General features: G+C 36.7%; 3 protein-coding genes across 3 annotated transcripts; 2 read left to right on the plus strand and 1 right to left on the minus strand.

Annotated features, from left to right (window-relative positions):
• The first annotated feature begins 4,688 nt into the window (after positions 1-4,688).
• Positions 4,689-5,102, plus strand: LOC132631528 (uncharacterized). The gene has a single exon (XM_060347098.1). The coding sequence runs from the start codon at positions 4,689-4,691 to the stop codon at positions 5,100-5,102; it is 414 nt and encodes a 137-aa protein (XP_060203081.1).
• A 3,733-nt stretch (positions 5,103-8,835) lies between these two features.
• LOC132633417 (clavaminate synthase-like protein At3g21360) lies at positions 8,836-14,084 on the plus strand. The gene is made up of 3 exons (XM_060349828.1): positions 8,836-9,300; positions 12,699-12,952; positions 13,561-14,084. Exons 1-3 carry the CDS (start codon positions 8,938-8,940, stop codon positions 13,919-13,921), a joined length of 978 nt encoding a protein of 325 aa, XP_060205811.1. The 5' UTR covers positions 8,836-8,937; the 3' UTR covers positions 13,922-14,084.
• Positions 14,085-14,696: 612 nt separating this feature from the next.
• LOC132633418 (lysM domain receptor-like kinase 3) lies at positions 14,697-21,383 on the minus strand. Its single transcript, XM_060349829.1, has 11 exons — positions 20,318-21,383; positions 19,003-19,071; positions 18,009-18,293; positions 17,183-17,328; positions 17,003-17,092; positions 16,787-16,892; positions 16,491-16,642; positions 16,306-16,403; positions 16,075-16,222; positions 15,504-15,611; positions 14,697-15,152 (listed from the first exon to the last, which is right to left on the minus strand). Exons 1-11 carry the CDS (start codon positions 20,919-20,921, stop codon positions 14,988-14,990), a joined length of 1,971 nt encoding a protein of 656 aa, XP_060205812.1. The 5' UTR covers positions 20,922-21,383; the 3' UTR covers positions 14,697-14,987.
• Positions 21,384-24,345: the final 2,962 nt, after the last annotated feature.

Below are 24,345 nucleotides of genomic sequence, written 5' to 3' on the forward strand. Positions count from 1 at the left end.
ACGAGCAACAAGTATAATAATTTTGTCCACCAAGACTAGAAAAGATGAGAAGAAATTATACGTGCTACATTAAAAATTTATTAAAAAAATCATTAATTTGGAAGGGCAAATAGTATCGGATTTTAAACTTCTATATATCGTTGGAATCCTCTCATTAAGGCCTTCCCGAAAACCGATGTCTTGTCGGGTTTTGAACACATTGACCAGAGGGCGTTTTCGTCCTTTAAAATTTGACTTTAACCGTTTAAGCCTCTAAAAATATAGAAGTGGTTTACCCTAAGGGTTTTGACCATTCTAAATTCGTTTTTGTGTAGTTTGAGGCAATCTGGAGACTCGAGAAAGCAGTTTTGATTTATTGGGAAGTGTACTTGAATTGTGAATTTGAGGTAAGTGAGACTTTAAGCTTTGGGTACTTGCTTTTCAAAATCCGTTTTAAAAATATGTTTTGTCTGCCTGGTCCATGTGTTGGGGCGAGTGTGTGCTTGACAGAATCGGTGGTCCTTAAGGCCAACCGCATATACTTTATTTTCAAATAATCCAAAACTCTCTTTATAAATTATTTTGTGATGTGATATAGCTGTGAGCCATGATATTGGGGCATTGTGTATGTTTTTTGATTATATTAGGGCATTGTGTATGCTTCCCTTAGCATTGTGTATGCTTCTTGATGATATTGAGGCATTGTGTATGCTTCCCTTAGCATTGTGTATGCTTCCTGACATATTTGGCACATTGTGTATGTTGCCGTGGATTCATAGTGTTGACTAATTCTTTAACTGCCACTTATGACGGTTCGTAGTGTAAATTGTGTTGAGATATATAATATATCTGATAAACAGTGGTTTGGACCTTGGTTGCTATTATATAATGATATATTCATGTACATAATATTTTTGTGCTTGTTGTGTGTTTATATTTTCTAACATTTGTTCCAGGGGTATTTGAAGTGGCGGGTCGAGGATCTTACTGGGTTATATTTATGTATAACTCACTCCTTACCTGTATGTCCATGCAAATACTGTCGTTGAGAACGAGGCTCGTAATTGAAGACTTTGTGAGTGGATTCTGTTGTTGAGGTGAGCCACCGCATTGTTCGTGGAGGCATCCATTTCAGCTTTATCTAGTTTATTTCTAGTTATTTCTTTTATTTTGGGTTTACATGCTCGACACTCAAACTCATGTAACTCTGTTAGATGTTCCATGGTCTTAGCGTGGGATGTGGGCTAGAGATTCTTTTTATCTTAGCGTTGATTGGTTTTCATAAATCGATTATGGATTTGGTTAGCGACTATTTCGCATTTTTATCATTAATAACGTTGTTGGACCTGCACTTATTTTCTTTTAGTGCTTTTGTAAATGATTAAGAGTATGATATATGGTTCGCCTGGCGGGTGGTGTTTGCTGGGTGCCAATCACGTCTAGCGGGTACTTTGGGACATGACACCAGCCATACTACCCAGTCCTAAATCCTTCTTAAGATTTTCACCAGCCACCAGTTCCTCTCCTTTCTCACAAAATCCTAATCCACCACCCAGAAATAATCCCACATTTTCCAAACCACAACAATCCACTAATATCCCTAGACCTAAATCCAACGACAGAAATCCCAAACTGCTGACATCAACAAAAAAGGATGAAAGGAGGAGTAAGGGGTTGTGCTTTAGCTGTGATGAGAAGTACACCTTTGGCCATGTGTGCAAGAACAAGAGGCAACTCTTTTCTACGGAAGTGGAATAATGTAATGAGATAACTGGGGAAATTAATGAAAATGTAATGGTTGATGCTGCTGAATTCTTGACTATGATAGGTCAAGGTTTAGAGACTGATTCTGAGGGTGCAATTCTACCTCATGTGTCAGTCCATGCCATGAATGGAGTTCATAATTTTAGAACTATGAGAGTTACTGTGTCTGTTAAAGGGAAAGTTATTCATGTCCTGATAGACACTGTAGCACCCACAATTTTTTAGACTTCAACACTGCAAAGAAACTAGGGTGTTTGTTGACTACTATCTCTCCTTTTGATGTGTTTGTGGCTGATGGCAAGAAAATCCAAAGTAACTATGTCTGTAAGAATCTTAACTAAAAGATGCAAGGCGTCACTTTTGAATCTGATATGTTAATAGTGCCTATTGGTGGTTGCAACATGGTGTTAGGTATTCAATGGTTGATTTCTTTGGAAGATGTTACGTGGAACTTTTAGAAACTCAAAATGGAATTCAGTTCTTGGGTAAGAAGGTATTTTTTAGGGGAATGCAACCCTCCTCAGCTAAGGTGATTCCACAAGCTGGCATGGCTAAACTACTAGCAAAACCAGCTGAACTTTGTATGGTCTCCGTGGGAATGTTTAATGAAGGGAACTCATAAGGAAATGCCAGCTTATTCTCGTTGGAAGTAGCACAAGAATCAGAGGTGGATGAATGAGTGCAGTCACTTTTGCAAAAGTACAAGGACTTGTTTGAAGTACTAGAAGAGTTGCCACCTTCCAGATCACATGATCACAAGAAATTTTGAAAGAAGGAACCTCTCCCATTAATATCAGGCCATATAGGTATCCCACCATTCAAAAAAATGAGATTGAAATGATGGTGGATGAGATGCTAAGCTTAGGAGTGATTAGACACAGCAACAATCCTTATCCTTCTCCTATTGTAACAGTCAAGAAAAAAGATGGGACTTGGAGGATGTATGTGGATTATAGAGAATTGAATAATCACATAATCAAAGACAAATTCCCAATTCCTGTTATTGAAGAACTGCTAGATGAGTTACATGAATCAAGGTATTTTTCTAAGTTGGATTTAAGGTCTGGCTATCACCAGATCAAGATGTTTGAACCTGACATTCCTAAGACTGCATTTAGAACTGATCATGACCACTATGAGTTCTTAGTGATGCCATTTAGGCTAACCAATGCACTATCTACATTTCAGAGCCTCATGAACCATACTTTCCATACTCATCGTAGGAAATTTATTTTGGTGTTCTTTGATGATATACTAGTGTACAGTTCTACAATGCATGAACATGTGACTCATTTGAAGACAACTTTCCAGATTCTGAGAGACCATGTGTTATTTGTCAAACAAAGCAAATGTGCTTTTGGAGTGACACAGATTGATTACTTGGGGCATGTCATTTCTGGACAAGGAGTAGCTATTGATCCTCACAGGATTGATGATGTACTCAACTGGCCTCAACCAACAACCATCAAGGGGTTGAGAGGATTCTTGGGCTTAGCTGGTTACTATAGAAGATTTATCAAGGGATATGGCAACCTTGCAAGATCCTTACATGACTTGTTGAATAAAGGTAACTTCTCTTGGATTGTTGATGCTACCATTACATTTGCAGGATTGAAATTTGTTATCGCCTCATCACCAGTCCTGGCTTTGCCTGATTTTTCCAAAGACTTTGTAGTTGAGACTGATGCATCAGGTGGGGGGTATAAGAGCTTGGCATAAGAAAATAGACCAATTGCTTTCTTTAGTCAAAGATTATGTGACAAAAATAAGGTCCTTTCAGTTTATGAGAGGGAACTGCTTGCACTAGTTTTAGCAGTGCCAAAATGGAGACCCTACCTGCTTGGTAGGCATTTTGTGGTCAAAACTGACCACTATAGTCTCAAATATTTGTTGGAGCAAAGAATCACCACACCTAGTCAACAAAAGTGGTTAGTCAAACTCCTTGGGTATGACTACACCATAGATTACAAGAAGGGTAAGAAGAACACTGTAGCTGATGCCCTTTTTAGGAAGGAGGAAACTATACAACTCTATAATATTTTTGGAGTTCAAGACAAATTGTTGGAGGAGGTGAAACAATCATGGGTATAATATCCTATCCTACTGAAACTAATTCAAACTATTCAAGCTGGTACTGCTCACAAAGTTTACTATAAATATACTGCTGTCATCTTAACTAGGAAGGACAAGTTGATGGTGGGATCTGATATAAGGCAGAAACTACTAGCATTTTATCACGAGGGTGCTATTGGGGGTCACTCTGGGATCAAAGCTACTCTACAAAAACTGAACCAAGATTTTTTTGGGAAAAAAGATGAAACAAGATGTTTATGCTTTTGTGAGACAGTGTGATGTTTGTCAGAAATGTAAAGGGGAGAATGTAGCTTATCCTGGTCTCTTACAACCTCTACCTATCCCTGCTGGTGTTTGGCAGGACATATCTATGGATTTCATAGAGGGTCTGCCTAAGGTTACAAGAAAGGAGGTGATCTTTGTAGTAGTGGACAGACTGAGCAAAGTTGCCCACTTTCCACCTCTTAAACATCCCTATACTGCTTTGGATGTAGCTCAATTGTTCATGAATGAAATTTTTAGATTGCATGGCATACCAAGATCTATTGTGTCTGATAGAGATGTTGTTTTCACAAGCAAATTCTGGAAGAAGTTTTTTCATCTCCAAAAGGTGTCACTTTTGACTTCTACTGCCTACCATCCACAAACAGATGGTCAGACAGAGGTGGTTAACAGGTGTTTGGAGGGGTATTTGAGATGCATGACCTTTGAGAAGCCTAGAGACTGGCCTAAGTAGTTGCCCTTGGCTGAGTGGCGGTATAATACCACTTTTCATTCCTCGATAAAAATGACTCGTTATGAAGTTGTGTATGGTCAGAAACCCCCCCCCCCCCCCCTATATGTCATTTGACTCTCATATAGATGTTGTTAATATGAGTTTGGTTACTAGAGAAGCTACATTGAGGACTCTCAAAGCTTGTTTGACTAAGGCTCAATGCAGAATGAAATCACAAGCTGATAAAAAGAGGACAGACGGGACCTATGACATTGGTGATTGGGCCTATATCAAGTTTCAACCATACATACAACTATCCCTTAGATCTCACACATTTCATAAACTTTCAGCTAAATTCTTCGGTCCTTTTCAGATCACTGCCAAGGTTGGTCAAGTTGCTTACACCTTGGACTTACCTGAGGATGCTAAAATCCACCCCATCTTTCACATTTCACAACTAAAGAGGAAACTTGGTTCTCAGTCTGCTTCAGCTACCCTCCTTGTTTTTCATTCAGACTCAGGTCATGCGCTCCTAACTCCTGAAGTTGTATTAGACAGGAGATTGATTTAGAATTGATACGCTCAAATTAGACCTATTAGTGGCGTAAAGCGGACGTTGTCAAATATAGTAACCCAAACAAGGTTGGGGTCGAATCCCACAGGGAATATGGAGAGAAAAAGGTACTAATTATTTATGTAACTAATCTCTAGAAACTTTAATTTTATTCCGAATAGTATAGAAGAGAGATTTGGTTTGTAATCGCTATTTTGAAATATTTGGAATTTGTTTGGATTGGGAGAACCAAAGTTGTGTCCCCACGGTGATTAGATGTTATGCTATGGGTATCAATATGATATATTTCTAATGGGTTGGGGTTTTGTATGCACTTAATCTCTAATGCACTTCCTAATATTTTTCAATAGTTAGAAAGTATTTCTTTTCATGATTTTCCCAAATGTAGAAAAGTTGCAAGTAAGATCGATTAAATATGTCAAGTAGAACTCATCTTATCCCTAAGTGAGTTCATTAAACAAGGGTTAACGCCCCGAGTCCTTGTTATATTATTTCAAATCACACCCTAGTTCATCTTTCCAAATAAACTAGGGTTTGTGCATAAGCAAGTGTTTGCAACCACTAACTAACAATGAATGTGAGAAATAATAAAACACATTACAACCCATTATATATATATACAATGTTAGACACCCATTACATATCACCCATCATTTGGGTCCACAACTTTGATTAAAGAAACTACTCACACATAATGGTCTCAAAAGTAGTAAGCAATAAATGAGACATAAAGCTTACAAAGTGTGATAAAGATGATGGAAAATGGAATCTTATTGTCTTCACTAAGCTCCAAAAGTGGAGTAATAAATGCTCACCTATCAATGGAACTTTGTTCACGTGCACAATAGAAAACTGGCTCCCAAAAATAACCTAAAATGTTCTTTAAATTGGCTCCAAAAACGCACAGTAGCGACTGACAAAATTGCCCCTGATAGCAAGATCGACGGACCGTCGATCGTTCGACGATCCGTCGATTCCTCCGTCCTTTATATCTTCAACGATGCGATCCATTCGACGGTGTCGTCGACCAGTTCGACGCTCCGTCGAGTATTCCGTCTTTCTCTCTTCTTGTTGACAGATCTTGATTGATGACACAAACGACGAAGCGTTGATCAGTTCGACGCTTTGTCGATGGCTTCGTCCTTTGTTGTCTTCAACTAAGGCCATCACTGAAAAATCGAGCTTATCGACGCTCCGAAGGACGGTCCGTCGGCTGATCGACGGGACGTCGATTCTTCATTTCTGGCCAATTTCTCCTTTGTTCTTTGTTTTTTTGCTTTTGGGCCATTGTTTTCCTAAAACACAACAAAAACATATTAACAAGAACCAAACTTACTTGAAAACAACCAAAATTCATAGTAAAAAGGCGTTGAATGTGCCACAAATCCGCGGCACATCAAGAACCATGAAAGAGTTGTTGCCCAATGACTTATTAAGTGGTTCAGTGCTGCAGAGGAGGATAGCACTTGGGAGGATTCTCACATATTTTGCCAGCAGTTTTCTAACTTCAATCCTTGAGCACAAGGATTATTTTATTTGGGGGGGGGGGAGTGTTGATACGACCCTATTGTAATACATTTCCATTTTCTAGTTAATTCCAATTAATAAGCAATTAGTTGAGTAATTAGTTAGTAGTCACATGCCGGACACGTGACTAAGGAATTAGTTAGACCAGCCTGTCAAGTTAGTTGATAACTAACTTTTGGAAACTGATTTTGCCCCCCCAAAAATCCCAAATTCCTCAATACATAAGTAGTTGCTATTCCATTGATTGTAATCATCCAAGTTGAATACTAAGATCAATAAACTCTTTTTTCTCCTTCTAAAACTGTTACTAGAGTAAGCTGTTCAAGAGCAATTCTTCATATTTGTTCTTTAGGCAAGCTAAATTTTCTTCTATTTTTGTTCGTAAATACCGGAGCTGTACCATTAATTAGACGAGCCATTTCAAACTTAAAGATAATGTTCAAATCAAATATTAACACGACGTCATTAAGCGAACCAAGCACCTACGCATGAAGAAGCTATAACTGGTCCACGAGTTAGAACTCCTACTGAACTAAAAAAAAGCATTTGTGTCTTGGTTGGCAATTGTGTTCTCCGGTCATAGCAACATTGAATGAATAGTTGATTTTGGACCATATTAGTCTGTTAAGTACTCAAATTCTGTCTAAAGGATAAAAGATAAGAATTGTTGATGACTCGACGATCTCATCTCCTCTCTCTATATTGCTATCACAAAATATAATTAATTTTAGCATTCATTCTAGCATCAACTTATCATCCAATGAGAAAATTTATTGTAATAAATTAATATTTATAGTATAATTTAATAAAAACACATAGTGGATGTAAAATTTTACTCATTTAATTTGACCTCAAATCTTCTATCCAGTTCAGTTTGACTGCATAGTTAGAAGTAAGTTTAGCCCGTTAGTTCATTTCACCTTATCTAGTTAGATTGCTATACATAGTTATTAGGGGCGTTGGTGCCCCCGGGGGGGGGGGGAGGGTGGGTAGCGTGGGAGGGAGAGGAAAATAAACACTACTGTGAAAGAAAAGGGGCAATTTACAGGATTGTCCTTCGCTGGGGTGGTCTTTAATTTTTGTCCCTCAAATTAGTGAACCCCCGCTCAGTCAAAAATAAAAATAAAAAATTCGCAAGACAGAGTTTAAAACTCTACCTTAAGGTAGAGTTTTGAAGGCGAAATCTTGCATTAAGACAGAGTTTTGAAGGCGAAATTCTGTCTTGCGAATCCAAACCTCTATCTTACGATATTCCTTTTTTTTTTTTTTACTGAGCTGAGGTTCGAATTCAGAAACTCAGAATATTAGGCGAAAGACAAAAATTAAAGACCATCAATTTGAGGGGGAAAATTAAAGATCACCCCAAAAGAAGCACAATCCGCCCAAAAAAAATGAAAGAAAAGGAGACTAACACCATTATTGCATCGCTTCTGCCTTGGAAAAATATATTTTTTTGGCCCATACCATATTCTCTTTTGTTAATAATTATTATGATTCTCATTGGACAGTTAGAGTAAGAATATTTTGAAACCAAACGTTATACGAGGAAGACACAATTTACACCTCAAAAAAAAAAAAAAAGAATATTGGTAGTTTGGTACAATGGAGCGTATTGAAATAGACAAAAAAAAAAAAAAAAAATTGAAATATGGTGAGTTACATGACATAAATTTGTGTGGAGAGAAATTTCATACGCCTAAGTGTATTGTTCATATCAGTAAATCCTTTTCATACCTACATGTGCCAACATTTTCATACTAATTGTTCCCTTAATCACAAATTAATTGTCATGTTTCGCTTTTCGATAGTCAGTGAAGATAAACATTTTAATATGTATTTAGTTTATCATACTAATATGAGAATAATTATAATTACAATTTGTAGTACTTTTCATATAGTTTTTAAATATTAATCTAAATCCAATTCAATTTGAAAGATAGTCAAAACGACTCTCCATTAGCAAAATATGACAATTAATTTGAGACAGATGGAGTAGATTTGAAAATTCTTCCCGGTTGAAGACTCAAACATGTATAGCTTAAGTTGAGCTAACAGGGAATAAAATGAATATGGACAAATATAGGGGAAGGGGGAGTATTTTAAAAAAGTCAAGATTTCCATAATTCGCTTTCAATGAATAGGGACGTATTTTGTGGTGAAATAAACAAGTATATCTATCACGTGTCACCCCGCAGTAGACAAGAAGACTTGCACAGCCGTGACGCTGCACGGTTCCATATATAAACATCATATAACTCAACCATTGCTCAATAATTGCTAAAACAAACACAGAGAATCGAAAAAGATGCCATCAAATTTGTTGACCCAAGTAGGAATACCTCAACAGAAACACTTCAGTGGTGTTCCTTTCCCTGCTGTGTTATCTCCAAACCCAAACACTGATCATACAAAACCACAACTACCTCAGATAATTAAAGAACAAAAACCATGGATTGGATCACTTCTACATCAATCTGGGGCTATTCTTTTCAGGGGATTTCCTGTTAACTCAGCATCAGACTTTAACGATGTTGTTGAAGCTTTTGGCTACGAGGAACTGCCGTATGTGGGTGGTGCTGCTCCTCGTACCAATGTTGTTGGCCGTGTCTTCACCTCTAATGAGTCCCCACCTGATCAAAAAATTCCCTTTCATCATGAAATGGCTCAGGTGTATGATCTATCACTAGTACTTTACTTATATATATATATATATTGTCCTTTGCTATTCTATTAAATCCTGTAGAGCAGAATGGATAAAAAAGATTGTGCCTTGATTGAATTTGAGGTGTGTAATTGATTGAATTATTGATGGTTATAAAATAAAGACTTGTAAAAACAATTACTAGTACTCCCTAAGTCTTAAATTGTTTGTCGTGTTTCTTTTTTACACGCCCCTTAAGAAATACTACTATTAATTCGCATAGAGTTTTGGCTATTTTAACCTTATTTATGCCTTTAAGATATAGGATTAAATTTCTATTCATTGAATATTTAGTCTATCAACTTGAGGTATTTGTAGTCTTCAAGAAAAATTACTACTAAGGGTAAAATGAGGGGAAAAAAATAGTACTCTGTAATTGGTTTTTTTTTTTTTTCAACGCCACCGCTGCTCGGCAGTCAGCGACACAGCCAACTTCAGCCTTCGCACACGCACTCACTTTCTAACACTTAGATTATTTTTCAGGTTAGTCACAATGAAAGGAACACACACAATTTACGGGCAACGCCCAACCTTTTTATTATCTCTCAGATATACAAAAGGACTCACGAATTTGGAGGCTTACAAAACTGATACTTGCCTTAGCCAAATTCCCTCTACTTATAAAATCTGCCAGGGGCAGCTACCAACCGTTACAAGGGGGGGGGGGGGGGGGCGTGCATGGCATGTGCCAGCATTTACATTGGGATAATGGCATACAGATTCTAGGCCTAGAATTTCGCCCCCATGCGGGCAGAGCTTCCAAAAACCGTGCACAACTGTCGCGCATGCGCGCACCTCGATGCCCGTGCCGCGCACGTGCCTCGCTCGTGTGCTGTGCACCTGCCTCGCTCATGTGCCTCGCGCGTGCCTTAGCCTGTTTTTCGCCTCATAGCTTCGCCCAACACTTAGAATCTTTTTCGCCCATCTTCATGCCAATGTCATGCCAACACCATGCCAACCCTTTTCCTTGCTCGTCTGCCTTGGCCCCAGCCAGCCCATGTCCGCTGGTGCCAACCCACTGCCTGCACGCATGCCCGCCTGGTGCCATGCGCCTGTCCGTGTCACTGACATTCGTCAAGCTGCTTTGCCAACACCCAAGCACCTTGACTTAGTTGCACACCATGCCATCGGCATGCAACCCCGCACATTGCTTCCAACACCCACATAGGCCACTGTCAAGGGGCAATGTACAAGCCCTTGACACTGCCCTCGCCTGCATGCATCTAGGTTCGAATTTGGGGGTCTAACAAACCACCCCCACCAGTTGAACTCGACGCCCTCGTCGAGGTTGTTTTCAAGTAGTCCTCCAATGGCTTGTCGAACTGCCAAAGTGACTTAGTCTTCTCCCAAGTAGCATCAGCTTCTTGCTTACCCTTCCATTGAATCAGAAATTTTGTCCGCCTATTTTTCTTGACACCAAGTATCCGGTGATCCAATATCTTTTCAATCTCAGCATCAAACTGTGTGCGCACCACAGCCGGTGCTCTCTTTGACTGGTTCCTGTCCGGATCAGCATCTTTGAAATAAGGCTTCAGAAAACTCACATGGAAGGTTGGGTGTAATTTCAACCTTTCAGGCAGTTTCAACCTATAAGCAACTTCGCCGACTTTCTGGACTACTTCAAATGGTCCATCATATTTTGGGATCAAATCGCGGTGCCTAAACTTGTAATCTGTTTCCAGATTTGGGGAGTAAGCTTGAGCAGCACCCTATCACCAACATTAAATTCCAACGCTCTTCTACGCCGGTCTGCATACTTTTTCATCCGTTTCTGGGCCTTGCGCAAACTGTCTTGCGCTTCTGCAAGCACTTCCTGCTTGTCCCTAACGAAACGATAGGCAGCAGGGCATTTCCCTTGAGTCTTCTACTTAGCAACATCAAGCGGAGTCATAGGCTGTCTGCCTAGGACCAACTCAAACGGGCTCATCTCCGTGGCCGACGACTTGTGCAAATTATAGCAAAATTGTGCACTGTCCAATAAGTCCACCCAATTCCGCTGACTTGCAGTCACAAAGTGCCTCAGATATTCCTCTAACAAGTGATTAATTCTTTCAGTTTGCCCATCCGTTTGCGGATGGTTCGCTGTGGAAAACTTCAAATCAGTTCCCATCATATTGAACAAAGTAGTCCAAAACCGTCCTGTGAACCGAGTATCCCTATCACTGATGATATCAGCTGGCACACCAAAGAACTTAACCACATTTTTGTAAAACAAATCTGCAGCAATATCCGACGAACACACAACTGGGGCAGCAATAAAAACAGCATACTTTGAGAACCTGTCCACCACCACCATGACCGATGCCATACCGTTTACCTTCGGAAACCCACCAATAAAGTCCATCGAAACAGACATCCAAGGCCTTCCAGGAATAGGAAGAGGCTGCAACAAACCTGCTTCCTTCTTGCGCTCAGTTTTATCTAGTTGACAAACCAAACAAGTTTTCACATAAGCTTCAATATCATCTTCCATCTTCGGCCAGAAATACACCCTAGACAGCAATGCTAACATCCGTTCAACACCCGGATGTCCAGCCCAAGTAGTGTCATGCGCCTCTTTCAATAGTTCTTTACGCAATCCACCACCTTGAGGTACCACGATTCTCCCCCCTTTGAAATAGAGCAGATCGTCCTCGATCCAATACTTCCTCACTGTCCCTTCTTTAACTTGACTCATTAATTTAGTGTATAATGAATCATTTGCAGCACATAGTCTAATTTTATCAATAAAATCAGACTCCAACCGAGAAATTGAATATATAGCAGCAAACACCTCTTTTCTACTCAAAGCATCAGCAACTTGGTTGTGCTTCCCCGGCTTATGCTCCCACATGAAGTCATACTCAGCCAAGAACTCTTGCCAACGGGCCTGCTTGAAGGTAAAATATTTGTAGCCTTCAAGAAAAATTACTACTAAGGGTAAAATGAGGGGAAAAAAATAGTACTCGTAATTGGTTTTATCTTAAACTTCTAAAATGACAAATAATTTGAGACAACTATTTTAGAAATCACGACAAATATTTGAGATAGAGGAAGTAGTAGATAGCTCTTAATCAACTATTTATACAAAAGTTTAAGTTATATACTCCGTCAAATTAAAGATTTTTATACTATTAGGTCAACCATAGGCCAGTCAAAAGATATCTGTAGTTAAATCTCCTTAAAATGTGTGGGATTTGTAAGATTACGAGTACAATAGATTCCAGATGGTGTAAAAATTACTTAATCTGATGGTATATGTAACTTAAACTCTTTATATAAAGAAAAACAATAACCTTTTTTTACACTCTTATAAGATCAAGACGATGTTCTTTTATTTAGTTAATATATGGGATGTTAAATTTAGCATTTTTATTTTGGAGTAGGTTCCCGAGTATCCATCAAAGTTGTTTTTCTTTTGTGATGTGGAACCTGGAAGTGAGGGAGAAACTCCAATAGTCCTGAGTCATGTTGTATATGAGAAGATGAAGAATAAGTACCCTGAGTTTGTTGAGCGATTGGAAGAGCATGGCTTAATGTATATAAGGGTATTAGGAGAAGATGATGATCCTTCTTCCCCAATTGGCCGAGGCTGGAAGTCTACATTTTTAACCAAAGACAAAAGTGTGGCTGAAGAGAGGTTTGTACTTTGCTCCTTTGTTTTATTTTCAGCTTGTTTCTAAGTTGCTAAAAAAACACATCTTTCACTATTTTAGTAGCTAGATGAGTTAACTTGTACCTTTCTTGCACTTCTGTGTTCTTAATTGGCTTGAAATCTAGCAGTAATGACGCAAAATTTTAACTCTTAGGGTGTGTTTGGTATTTTCCAATTTTCTCATGTTCGGTTGGTCAAAATGTTTTGGAAAACGCTTTCTCTAGGAAAACAAGTTCCTTGAAAATGAGGAAAAGGACTTCTCTAATGGAAGTAGGGAAAACAAGTTCCATAAGTTAACATTCCAACTTCGTTGTCTCTTCCCCACCCACGCAATGCCCTCAACCCCCACCCCTTGACCATTCCACCCCCTGCCACCCCCGAACCCCCACTCCGCCCTACTCCACCTTCATAAATGTTCTTGGATGATATCTTTTTGCTTACTTACCAAACACTAGAAAATGAGTAAAAAAAGCACTAAAAATATTTTCCTTCATGCCAAACACCATAGGATGAAGGTCAATGGGTTGCTAATGTTGTTATGAACCCAATGCCTGATGATTGTTACAATGTCTGCCTGGCATGATATTAAACAGGGCTGCCAAGTTAGGGATGAAGCTGGAATGGATAGAAGATGGAGTTAAAACTGTAACGGGACCTATACCAGGCATCAAATTCAACCAAGAAAGGAAGCAGAAAATATGGTTCAATAGCATGGTAGCTGCTTATACTGGATGGAAAGATGCTAGAAATGATCCCGTGAAAGCAGTCACTTTTGGAGATGGTCAGCCTTTGCCTGCTGAAGTTGTACATGATTGTTTAAGCATCCTTGAGGATGAAAGTGTTGCGATTCCATGGAAGAAAGGTGATGTCTTGCTGATTGATAATTTGGCTGTTCTTCACTCCAGGAAATCTTTCATCCCACCTCGTCGTGTATTAGCTTCACTCTGCAAGTAGAATCAATCCTAAAGAATATAGGGATGAAATTTCGTGTCTGATATTTGTAGTAGTCTGTCTTCTATTTGGTCCTCTCTATGGATAGTTTTTGAAGAACTTCCTATTTTCTTTCTCTAATATCCATTTTATGGAAATTGTGATGGTAATTTTTATAGTTTTGTTATCTTGTATGCATGGAGAACCCCAACTAATCACTACAACATACATCCCAAGGCCCTGCTGTCAAAGATGTAGAATGTGTTTTGTATGGAGGACAAGAATGTTTTTTAATCTTCCCATGTTTGGTTGGTCAAAATGTCTTGAATTTTTTTCTAAAGTTAAACAAATTTCTTGAAAATTAAGAAATAGTAGAGAAAAAGGTTTCGTAAGTGGCATTGCACACTCACTGTCTCCTCCCATCCCTAAGAGTTCATCCAACTCTATTAATCCACAATGCTAGTCTGAGTCAGTTGCCTTGGATATGGAATGTAACCAAAATATTATATGAACCAATCCAATAACCTTTACATTAGACCTTAGGATAAAGTATCTAAACTCAACCTTGCCAAGCTTCTTCTCCTGAAGAGTAAGATGATATATGGTATTTCACATTATGAAAGAAATGGCCAACTTCCTAAAATTGGCAAGCGGTAACACATTTTAGGTTCTTCCCTAAGGACATCATTTAAGTTTTTAAATGTTTAAATTACTATACAAATATTAAACAAGAACACACCATTGTAAAATATACAATCTGCAAGCATTAAAATGGAAGGAGCTTCAACACTTCGGGTAATAAATGAAAACTTTTACAATATATTAATTGCAAAACTGCAGCTTAAATTCCCGGTAATTATATCAAAAAAGAAAAAGAAAATCCGCTATATGAGAAATTACTCAGTACATAAAAAAGATACATGAGAAAGAATTGATAAGACAAAAGTGACTGGACTGGTAAAATGGAGAAGATTGACTCCAATGATTACTATGTACATTATATATGATGAGGATGCAAGGCAACACCTAGCATATGGAAAAACGATGAAAGTGCTTTGCTTAGTTTTCTGAGACAGACCACTCTCATGGCCTATCTTCCCTGCACAATGCCACTGAACACTTGACTGTTCCCAGCAAGAGTTGCTTCCCACTCCACAGAGGATAACAGTATTTGTGAAAGCGTAATCACCACTTGCTTCATGTCCGGTCTCAATATTGGATCATCATCCGCACATTGCTTAGCCAGCGTAGCGACCTACCAAAGTTAACATGGAGGACACAATGAAATAAGTCGTGAAATCTCATTAGAAAATCAATCACCGATGTCACTCAGCTGATAATAGCTAAGAACAGTATCAGGAACCTTTTTTTTTTTTTGGGATTGATAGTGTGAGGGCAATTTTTTTAATCTTAAACTATCTGTTCAGTCTAATGTTTTAATTAAACCAGTTGAGAAAGTTAGATTCCCTACCAACTCTATGTACGTTATTATCCCGTTTCAATGTAGATGAGGCACAACTTGAACTGATAGAAAGTTGACAGACGTAATTTTTTTTTTTTTTGTGAGTAAGAAGTGGTCAAATATAATATTTAAGCTGTAACTTACCTTGAAAACACAGTCAGAAGGGTACAAATCCATCAAACTGGGATCCAGCTGGTCTTTCAAGCTTGCCATACTAGTAGAGTCGGGTGAGTTCCTCAGAGCTGACAGCATCTGCAATTATATAGCATTAATCGCTGCCAATAATCGATTTATAGTGTGCATGTAAGTGTGTAAAATATGTATGTTTATGCATACACATTATGTATACCAATATGTAGATCGGGTCCAATAATATAGCTATGTACATAACAATAGGCAATAAATTTGTGGAATTTCTGAATTTTTCTATAAAGTAGAGCATTTAGGAAGTTGATGAACTAATCCTAAACCAGAGAATAGTAAACATCCCGATTTGATAAAGATGCCAGATAGGTGACATCTAGTAATATGTTGACCATGCATGATGGATGCCAAAACATTTTCCAGAGCTTTCATGAATTTGATACTCATTTTGTATGATAAAATCGATTTTTTTTCATGTTTTTTAGTCACATAACAGAATAGAAGTGGCAATGTTGGGAAATAGAATCCATAAGGGAGCATGCCTGAACAGTTTGTGAGCAATAAGACTTACAATGGACACTAAGGAACGTCTTTCTGCAGTTTTCATCACATTGCCTTCAGTCGGGGTGACGGCCTCTTTCCCTGACAGCATCTCAAAAAGAACAACACCAAATGCATACACATCAGTCTTTTTAGTTGCCAGGCCATCCCTCAAATATCTGCAACAGCAAGAGAAACAAACAAAATCAGAGAGAAGCAAGTTTCAGTTTGTGTTATTACTTATTGTTGGTTATGTGCTTACTCTGGAGCTACATAGCCATAGGTTCCAACAACTCGTGTTACAGAAGCGTCTCCATCATTAGTTATCCCCATAAGTTTTGACAAACCAAAATCTGAAATCTGTTGCAAAACAACACAATGAGAATTTGAGTTTGAAAAAAGACGCGCATAAAGGAGAAAATCCGGGCACCAAAATTGCTTTACAACCTTTGCTCTAAAAGAATCATCAAGCAGGATGTTACTAGTCTTTATATCTCGATGCACATAATGCGGCTTGGTGTGCTCGTGAATGTATTCTAGACCTCTAGCAGCATCAAGTGCAATTTGGACCCTCATGATCCAAGAGAGAGGTGTATGGCCTACACAAAACAAGAGGTCAGATCATCTAGCATTTTCACCAAAATACAGCAGTAATGAGGCATTTCCATAGCAACAACTGGAAAAAAGGTATATATACACTACGCATAAATTCTAAGCTTGGTGATTATCTTCAAGATGTGCACCTTTGTTCTGAGGATCGTGCAAGTGGCTTTTAAGAGAGCCCTTCTGGGCATATTCATAAACGAGGAATAGTTCGTCATTACTGACTGCATAACCGATCAATTCTACCTTGACAAAATAAAACCAAGACAGGAGTCAAATTTTGAATTGATGGAGCACTATCATCAAGCTCCAAAACAAAAACTCAGGATGCTGCAGTGAAATTCAGTATTCATTACCAAATTCAGATGATGAACTTTACATAAAACTTTCATCTCGGCAGTAAATTCTTTTGTTTTCGTGGCAGTCATTCTTTTGATTGCAACTTCCTGAAAGGTTAACATTCCAAAGTAATAAGTAAGTTAATAGGCCATGTTGACAGGAAACCATTCAATATAGGTAAGGTAGAGAGAAGTAACCTGGTTGCGGAGAATGGCGTAATAGACAGAACCATAAGTTCCATGACCAAGCAGATTGGAGTCGGAAAATCCATCAGTAGAAGATAGAATGTCTTCATAGGCGAAAACAAGAGGTTTTTCCATGTCAAAGACATCAGTCCCTATAACTGCAGGACGCACAAAAAAAGTCAATTAATTTTTTTTTCCTGGAAAAGAATAGTCAATTATTATATTGAGAAGTCCTGCACGATATTGAAACCATTCTACAAACTTTATGCGCCATTATGAGAAAAGGTGAAAAATTTCTATGGTACATTTTCAAACGACCTGTAGCATAGTGGCACACCATTGCGAAGCGAGTAAGGACTAAGGCCAGCATAGGCTTGGCAATTTCAACTTATCCCAGCTATAACAACTCAAGTTCAATTCCAAAAGCAATATTATTTAACTTTTGAGATCTTATCTGACATCCATGGCTTATTTGCCTTCTATTTGACTACGAGAACTTGATCAATGTCATGTCTATCACTTTCAGAAGTATTATAGAATAACTTTGTTTTAGTTTTATGTTTCCATCAGAAAATGGATTCAAGGATATGTTTACATAAAGATTAATAAAGAACCAAACTCCTTTCTTCTTTCCCAACTTCCCGTCCCCCCTCTAGCAGGAGGACTATAACAGGAGTGGCTTATGATTTGCTTGATGCTTTTAGAACACGCGCGGGAACATTGTAATACATATAAGAAGCAAGTGACTTGGTCTCACGCATAAAGTTTTGAAGGAATTTAACAGGAAGGATCTTTGGTAATATTAAAAGAGCAAAAGCATGCATGCCTATGTACTGACCTTTTGGAATATTCATCTGTTGGTCACTAGATTCTCCATTCGGTTCTTGCCGGTCCCCTATGTACCTTCCTGATGCACAGCAGAAACTTGTATTTCGAAGAATCTGGAACTTATGAGAAATCTTCTCATTGGAACCTGCTGTGTGACTTCTCTCAGTGCTGGAAAAACATCTTGACGACCTCCACGAAACAAAAGCAAGAATGACGGCAATCAAGAGAAGACCAGAACCCAAACCCCCAATTATCCACCAGTAAATAGCATGACTTTTATGATTCTCCACAACTCCTGCAGACACAGTTGAACCTTGGAGATTATTTACTGCAACAGAAAGGTAACCATCTAAAACACATCTACAGTAGAAAAGTCCATTAAGATATGGAGTCCTGAAATACTTCTGAGGATTTTCATCTTTAATTGAGAAAACAACCATAGCTTGAAAAGAACTTAGCAAATCATTGAAAGTAAAGCATTTCAAATTAGATGAATTACAAAGTTACTGCATAGATAAATTGAGGAAATGACTGACAGGGAAGTATGACTTTATAGTGGATTTGTTTTGCAAACTCAAAAGTTTCATGAAAGAAGGAAAAATACTATGATATATTGAACACATCTCATAAAAGAAATATAATAGCTTGACACTTACCATTAACATAGGGTATACATAAAACTGAAAGATGAATAAAAAATTTACGCAGCCAACAATTGGTGATAGAATAAAGATAAATTCAGTTGAATGCCAAGACGAAACCTTATATTCAGATAGAAGTCTATATTTTTCATTGCAATAACAGAGAATAGCTCGCGGAACTACTAACAAAAAAAAAAAGGGCACAAAAACATGCCATGCCATGACTCTTATAAAGCTAAATCTATTGGCTTGTGTGTAAAACTACACATGAACATCGTCCTTGAGTGATATTAAGATGGAAAACATATCAACCAACAAGAAAATAAGAACGCCCATAAGCTATTAAGAAACTATCTTTCTTACCTGAAATATCAGCAACAGCAGGTGCCGGAGCAGGAGCAGGAACGGTGTCAGGATATGGGTCACCAGGAACTGAACAGACACGAAGTCGTTAAAGTAAAGTACTTCTAAACCAAAATAGGCTTATTAGGAAAGCTATTGACTGTGAGTAAATGCAAGATAGTTATTGAGCCTGGCAAAGTCCTTCACAATCAAGAATAATAGTGGACCTAAACATAAGTAGCAAAGGCGCAGAATTGGGACTTAAGTCTGTCAAGAGCATATTCCTCTCACTTTTCTTATCAAGCCATCCAGTGAAGGAAAGAATATGACCAAGGATTTAGGGGGGATCAGAATTCAGTATCAGCAACCACATAAAATTTCCTCTTAAAACACTGGTTATATAACTGCTCCGCTAGGTGATATATGTTTAAGTGGAAATAAAAATAAATTCTCTTTCATAATATTCAAGGACCATATCTTAGTAATTTAACCTAGATATCCACGACTTTATAGGAGAGCAGTTGGAGTCACATAGCGTCCTGCTATATTCACAGAAAGAAAACTTCATTTTAAGGAATGGTTATTATACTAGTGGCCTATACTTCCTGCTGAAGAAATAAAAAACTATTACCTACATCATTCAGTTATACTTCAGCAATCTTCATGCAGAACAGTTAAATTTAGTTAAACACATGCGATCTCTTATGCAGATAAAACGGCACAATAAGAGTGCCCATATGTTCATCTTCATACCAGGTCCTCCTTAACGCTTACAAGTCATGTGATAAAATTATTCTGCTTTATAGTTGGATGTATCGTTGAAACTAATATACTATATGATGTATTCTATAGGACATGTTATCCATCGAGATACGCATTTCCCTTGATACAATCAATCCAAACTCTTTAAGTGATCGGAGGCAACTGATTTTGGCCATGCCCCAAGGGTTGCCAAGCTAATTCCCATTACATCCACTTTAAACAACTTTCACTATTTAGTGCAAAAAGTCTAGAGCTTTTTAGATGTCTTGAACAGTGTTCTCATGTTCACTATTGAATGCAAGCATTAGGTAGTCAATGATCTTCTCCGGACCTAATTATAACATAAGTTGGTATCTTCCTCCCCCACCCCCAACAAACAAACAAAAAAGAAAGAAAAACCTGAATAATCTTCCTCAGCAACTAAAAGTTCAAAATTCAATCTCACTTATTTCTACAACCAACACAATTTGATTAATCAAGAAGCTTCTAAATCATCCTAAATCAAAATAATGATACACATTTGGATTTGAAAAAAGACAAAACAGACTTCACAAGAGGGAAAAGAAACTCATACCTGAATTCAATGGCACATAGTATAAAGATCCCACAGTGAAATTATCAGGATTGGCAATTCCATTAACAGTCTCAATATTATCCATACTAACCCCAAACCTACTAGACAAAGACCCCACAGTATCATCATCTGTCATCACATAACTCATGAGATAATTCCACAACCCACTTGAGCATCCACATATGAGCTTCAATGAAACCACTGCTCCTTTCTTAGCTTCCCTTGTAAAATTAGTTGGAAAATAAGCCAACCCATCATAAGCATCAACAACAATATTATACACAGATCCATTGTTCTTTCTAACAGTAAATGTTGTGTTTGTCAAATACATATTCATCCCAGTAGCACAAGAACAGTTCTTTCTTATAAAGACATAACCTTTACCATTTCCTTCCACAGTTATGTCATTTGGTAACACATCAAACATGCTTTGGATCACTGGAAGGGTCTGTTCTTTGGTGGGTTTAAATGCCAAGAAAGAAGTACACAAACGACCAGTGTCAGTACAGTTTGATGGAGTAGGGTATGATTGACAAAAAGGGACAATCTTGAAAATGGTGAACAGACAAAGTATTGCAAGAAATGTTGATTTTATATGATCCATTGTAATAAAGATTGAATCTTTGATAGATTTAGTGAAATGGGTCAATGGAAACTGATCAAAAACTTAAAGAAAAACATGAAAAAGAATTGCAAAGAGTTGAATCTTAAGAGAAAGAAGTAGAGAGAAGAAGAGAACATAACATTTTGTTATGTTGGTGGGGGGTTGTATTGTAATGGTTGAAAACAAGGTATTTAGTGAACCTTAATACTGATTCAGTGACTGGTAACTAATCTGAGACTGCAAAAACAACCAAAAAGCAAAAAATATGGAAAGAGAGACAAATCACCCTGAGATTTTTCAGAGAAATGGATATCATTTTTTTCCACTGACTAAACTGCCACTATCGAGTTAGTGACTAATCAACATTAAATATAGCATTTAGTACTCTGTAAGAATGAACACATTCAAGAAAGCTAAAGGAATCAACGTTGTCTATGTACCCCACCCCACGTTTAAATGACCAAGAATCTTGTTTTAATTTAAGTCAACTACATAAATCATAATTTTTCATTCTTCTTTATTTGGGGTCTATCTTAATCTTGATCTTTTCCAGCTTTATACAGTTAAATGAGCAAATCCTTTTAACTTCCATTATTATCATCGTATTAGAATAATCAAAATTACGTTGCAAGTTTTATCTTTGTTTAAGCTGAAGGTCTATCAAAAATAACCGTTTCACTGTCTATAAAGATAGGAATAAATTTTACGTGCATCCTACCTTCCTCAAAATTCACTAGTTGAATTAAAATGAATATATTTTTGTTATTGTTGTAATTACTCTGCAATTTCAAGCAAGTTGAAATTTACTATACTGAATTGGAAATTTAACCTCTTGTTTCTAAATTTAGTTTTTGTATGAGATGTTAGCAGTTAAATATTGGCAGGGCCAGAAGTGGAAATGAGCATCAGAGATTAAAAACAAGAAAATGACTTGTTTTGGGAAAAGGAAAGCACAAGTTGCGAGAGCTGTGCAAGTAAAAGAGTACTTGGGGTCCACTCCCCAAGTACATGTACCACATAGTTTGCCTTGCCGCCAAAAAAAAATCTCTCCTTTAAGGATCGCCGATCTTTTCACCATCAAGCTTGACGGGGTCATTTGCACTTTTGGCCCTATTTTGTATTGGTTCTTCAATTTTTTCCCCTCATAGCAAATACTTTCTCCATCTCAAAATAAGTACTATCTTAATAAAAATTACGTTCATTAATAAATCAATAAATATAATATGAAGTTTACTAAACTATTTATGTTTATCAGATTTTTTTTAGAATCGAGCAATATTAAAAAGAACTCATTTTGAAAACACCTGTCAATATTTGTCTTGAATTTCTAAGGTGATACTCGTTTTGGACAATTTATTTTTTTGTTAAGATGATACTTATTTTGGGAAGGGAATAATTTTTTTGTAGACTGTAACTTTATATTTTTGCATAATAATATTTCACAAATTATGCCGCTATGACTTTTGTCTTCAAACTTATGTTGATTAGGCATAAGTTTGATTGGTAAACGATAAAATTAAAGATCAATCCATTTGAAGGGAAATTTGTGCAATTTGATCAAACTTGAAGGCTGACTGGTCCGAGTAAAAAAGTCGTTGACTTGACTTTCAACTGCCCGGTGACCGACAGACTCGTGTCAACCGCACAATTCTCTACAATTTTCACCGCGATAACGACTACTCCTATTGCACCTCCTTGCATTTTTATCACTTGCCACGATAAGTAAAAACATGACCTCATCCTTGTTTAATCAAAAATTAATTGAAAAAGTATTATAAATCCTAGTTATATATAATGACATTTAAGAACAATTATCGAGAAAAGAGTCATTTATTTTTTCAAAAAATACTCTCTATGTTCCGCTTTTATATGATGTCATTATCATTTTGAAAAGTCAAATAATTATTTCTTTCATATACTTTTTTTCCACATATAAGGGGCAAACTTGTCCATTTTAAAGGTTCAACTTTGTGAAATGATCCAAATTTGCAATCAATTAGGGTCAAATATATCATTATTATTTGTCATTTGGCCCGTGCCCAAACTACATTAAAATATATATTTACAACATTTTTGTGTGTTTGTTTTCTACTCTTACTTTTTATTTTGTTTTTGTAACACTATATTATTTGTAAAAGTAGTTCGATAATTTCTCAATATTTCTAAAATATTGAATCATATAAAACTTTTTGTAAGTTAGAAAACAACATTTTTCGAGTATATTTAGATTTCCTTTTTATTTTCAAACAAACGCATGCACCAAGTCCTTCCCCTTTATATTATATTAAAATTTTTGGGGTTAAAGTCTTTAATGATTTAAATCGAATTTTACCTTATGTTGGATTAACTTATTTATTGGCTAACCTATTTTTGGAAAAAAAAAAATACGGTATTCAGGTAATATAAAAATAATTGATGCTACAAATTGTTGTATGATGACGTCAATGAAGTTAACTTATAAATAAAATTTTCATTTAAAATTAAATAGATAAAAGTTTTGATATGACGAAATACTTTTGTAGATGTTCCATCAAATTAAATCATACAAAAGGAACTGAAAATTTAATGAAATTATTTGTTTTTCTTATTTTAAGCCTTCCTTTTCCTTTAAAAAAGTATGTTAAGAAACAGAGTATTTTTTGTTTTTTCTTCGCTTAATTCATTTTTTAAAGAAATTTATATTGTAATTTCTTAAACGTGTATATGTTACCTTTTTCAAATATTTTTAACTATATAACTTTTAATTTAATAATTAAGCATGTACTAAGATAGAAAGAGAATGTCACGATAATTTTTTACTTGTTTTATATATAAAGTTATACTCCCTCTGTCCCAAATAGATTGACACTTTTCGCTATTCGAGAGTTAAACTTTTTAATTTTGACTATGTGATTTAACATAGAATTTTTTATTTTTTTGAAATAAGATTTACATATTTAAAAAATACGTAAAAAATATTATAAGTCACCATAATTAATAATTAAAAATATTTAAAAGACGTATGAAAAAATTATGGTCAAAGAACAACTCGTTTTGACTCTCAAAAAGTGTCAATCTTTTTGGGACGGAGGGAGTAATAAAAATACTTCTTGTCTAAATTATATATTTAAAAATTAAAATCTAAACGAGATAAATTAAATTAAAAGTTTAACTCTGTCTCACTATTTTTAGGGCTATATGCGTAACGGGGAAGTATGTGTTGGGTGTGAAGAATAACATCCACTACAAAGAGTTGTGCTCGAATATATAAATTCATTTACTCTTAATTATAGAATTTGAGTTGAATGTAGAAAATGAAAGAAATCTTAGTAGAGTACTTTCTTTTTAAATAGAGCTTAGTTGAGCAGATCTTAGTTCAAAACAAAATTAATACTCTACTAGAAGACCTTTTTAAAAAATACAACATCAATTAATCAAACTTCAG

The sequence above is a fragment of the Lycium barbarum genome, chromosome 3 (assembly GCF_019175385.1).
Source record: "Lycium barbarum isolate Lr01 chromosome 3, ASM1917538v2, whole genome shotgun sequence".
NCBI classification, from domain to species: Eukaryota; Viridiplantae; Streptophyta; class Magnoliopsida; order Solanales; family Solanaceae; genus Lycium; species Lycium barbarum.

Bases quoted from the DNA above. Each gene is read 5' to 3' on its own strand.
- LOC132631528 (XM_060347098.1), top strand. From the start codon at position 4,689: ATGAGTTTGGTTACTAGAGAAGCTACATTGAGGACTCTCAAAGCTTGT.
- LOC132633417 (XM_060349828.1), top strand. From the start codon at position 8,938: ATGCCATCAAATTTGTTGACCCAAGTAGGAATACCTCAACAGAAACAC. The intron at 9,301-12,698 runs GTGTATGATCTA...ATTTTGGAGTAG, and splicing joins TTCATCATGAAATGGCTCAG to GTTCCCGAGTATCCATCAAA. The intron at 12,953-13,560 runs GTTTGTACTTTG...GATATTAAACAG, and splicing joins AAAAGTGTGGCTGAAGAGAG to GGCTGCCAAGTTAGGGATGA.
- LOC132633418 (XM_060349829.1), bottom strand. From the start codon at position 20,921: ATGGATCATATAAAATCAACATTTCTTGCAATACTTTGTCTGTTCACC. The intron at 18,294-19,002 runs GTAAGAAAGATA...CTGTGTCTGCAG, and splicing joins TGCTGTTGCTGATATTTCAG to GAGTTGTGGAGAATCATAAA. The intron at 16,643-16,786 runs GTGCACATCTTG...TGTTTTGTGTAG, and splicing joins GCACGATCCTCAGAACAAAG to GCCATACACCTCTCTCTTGG.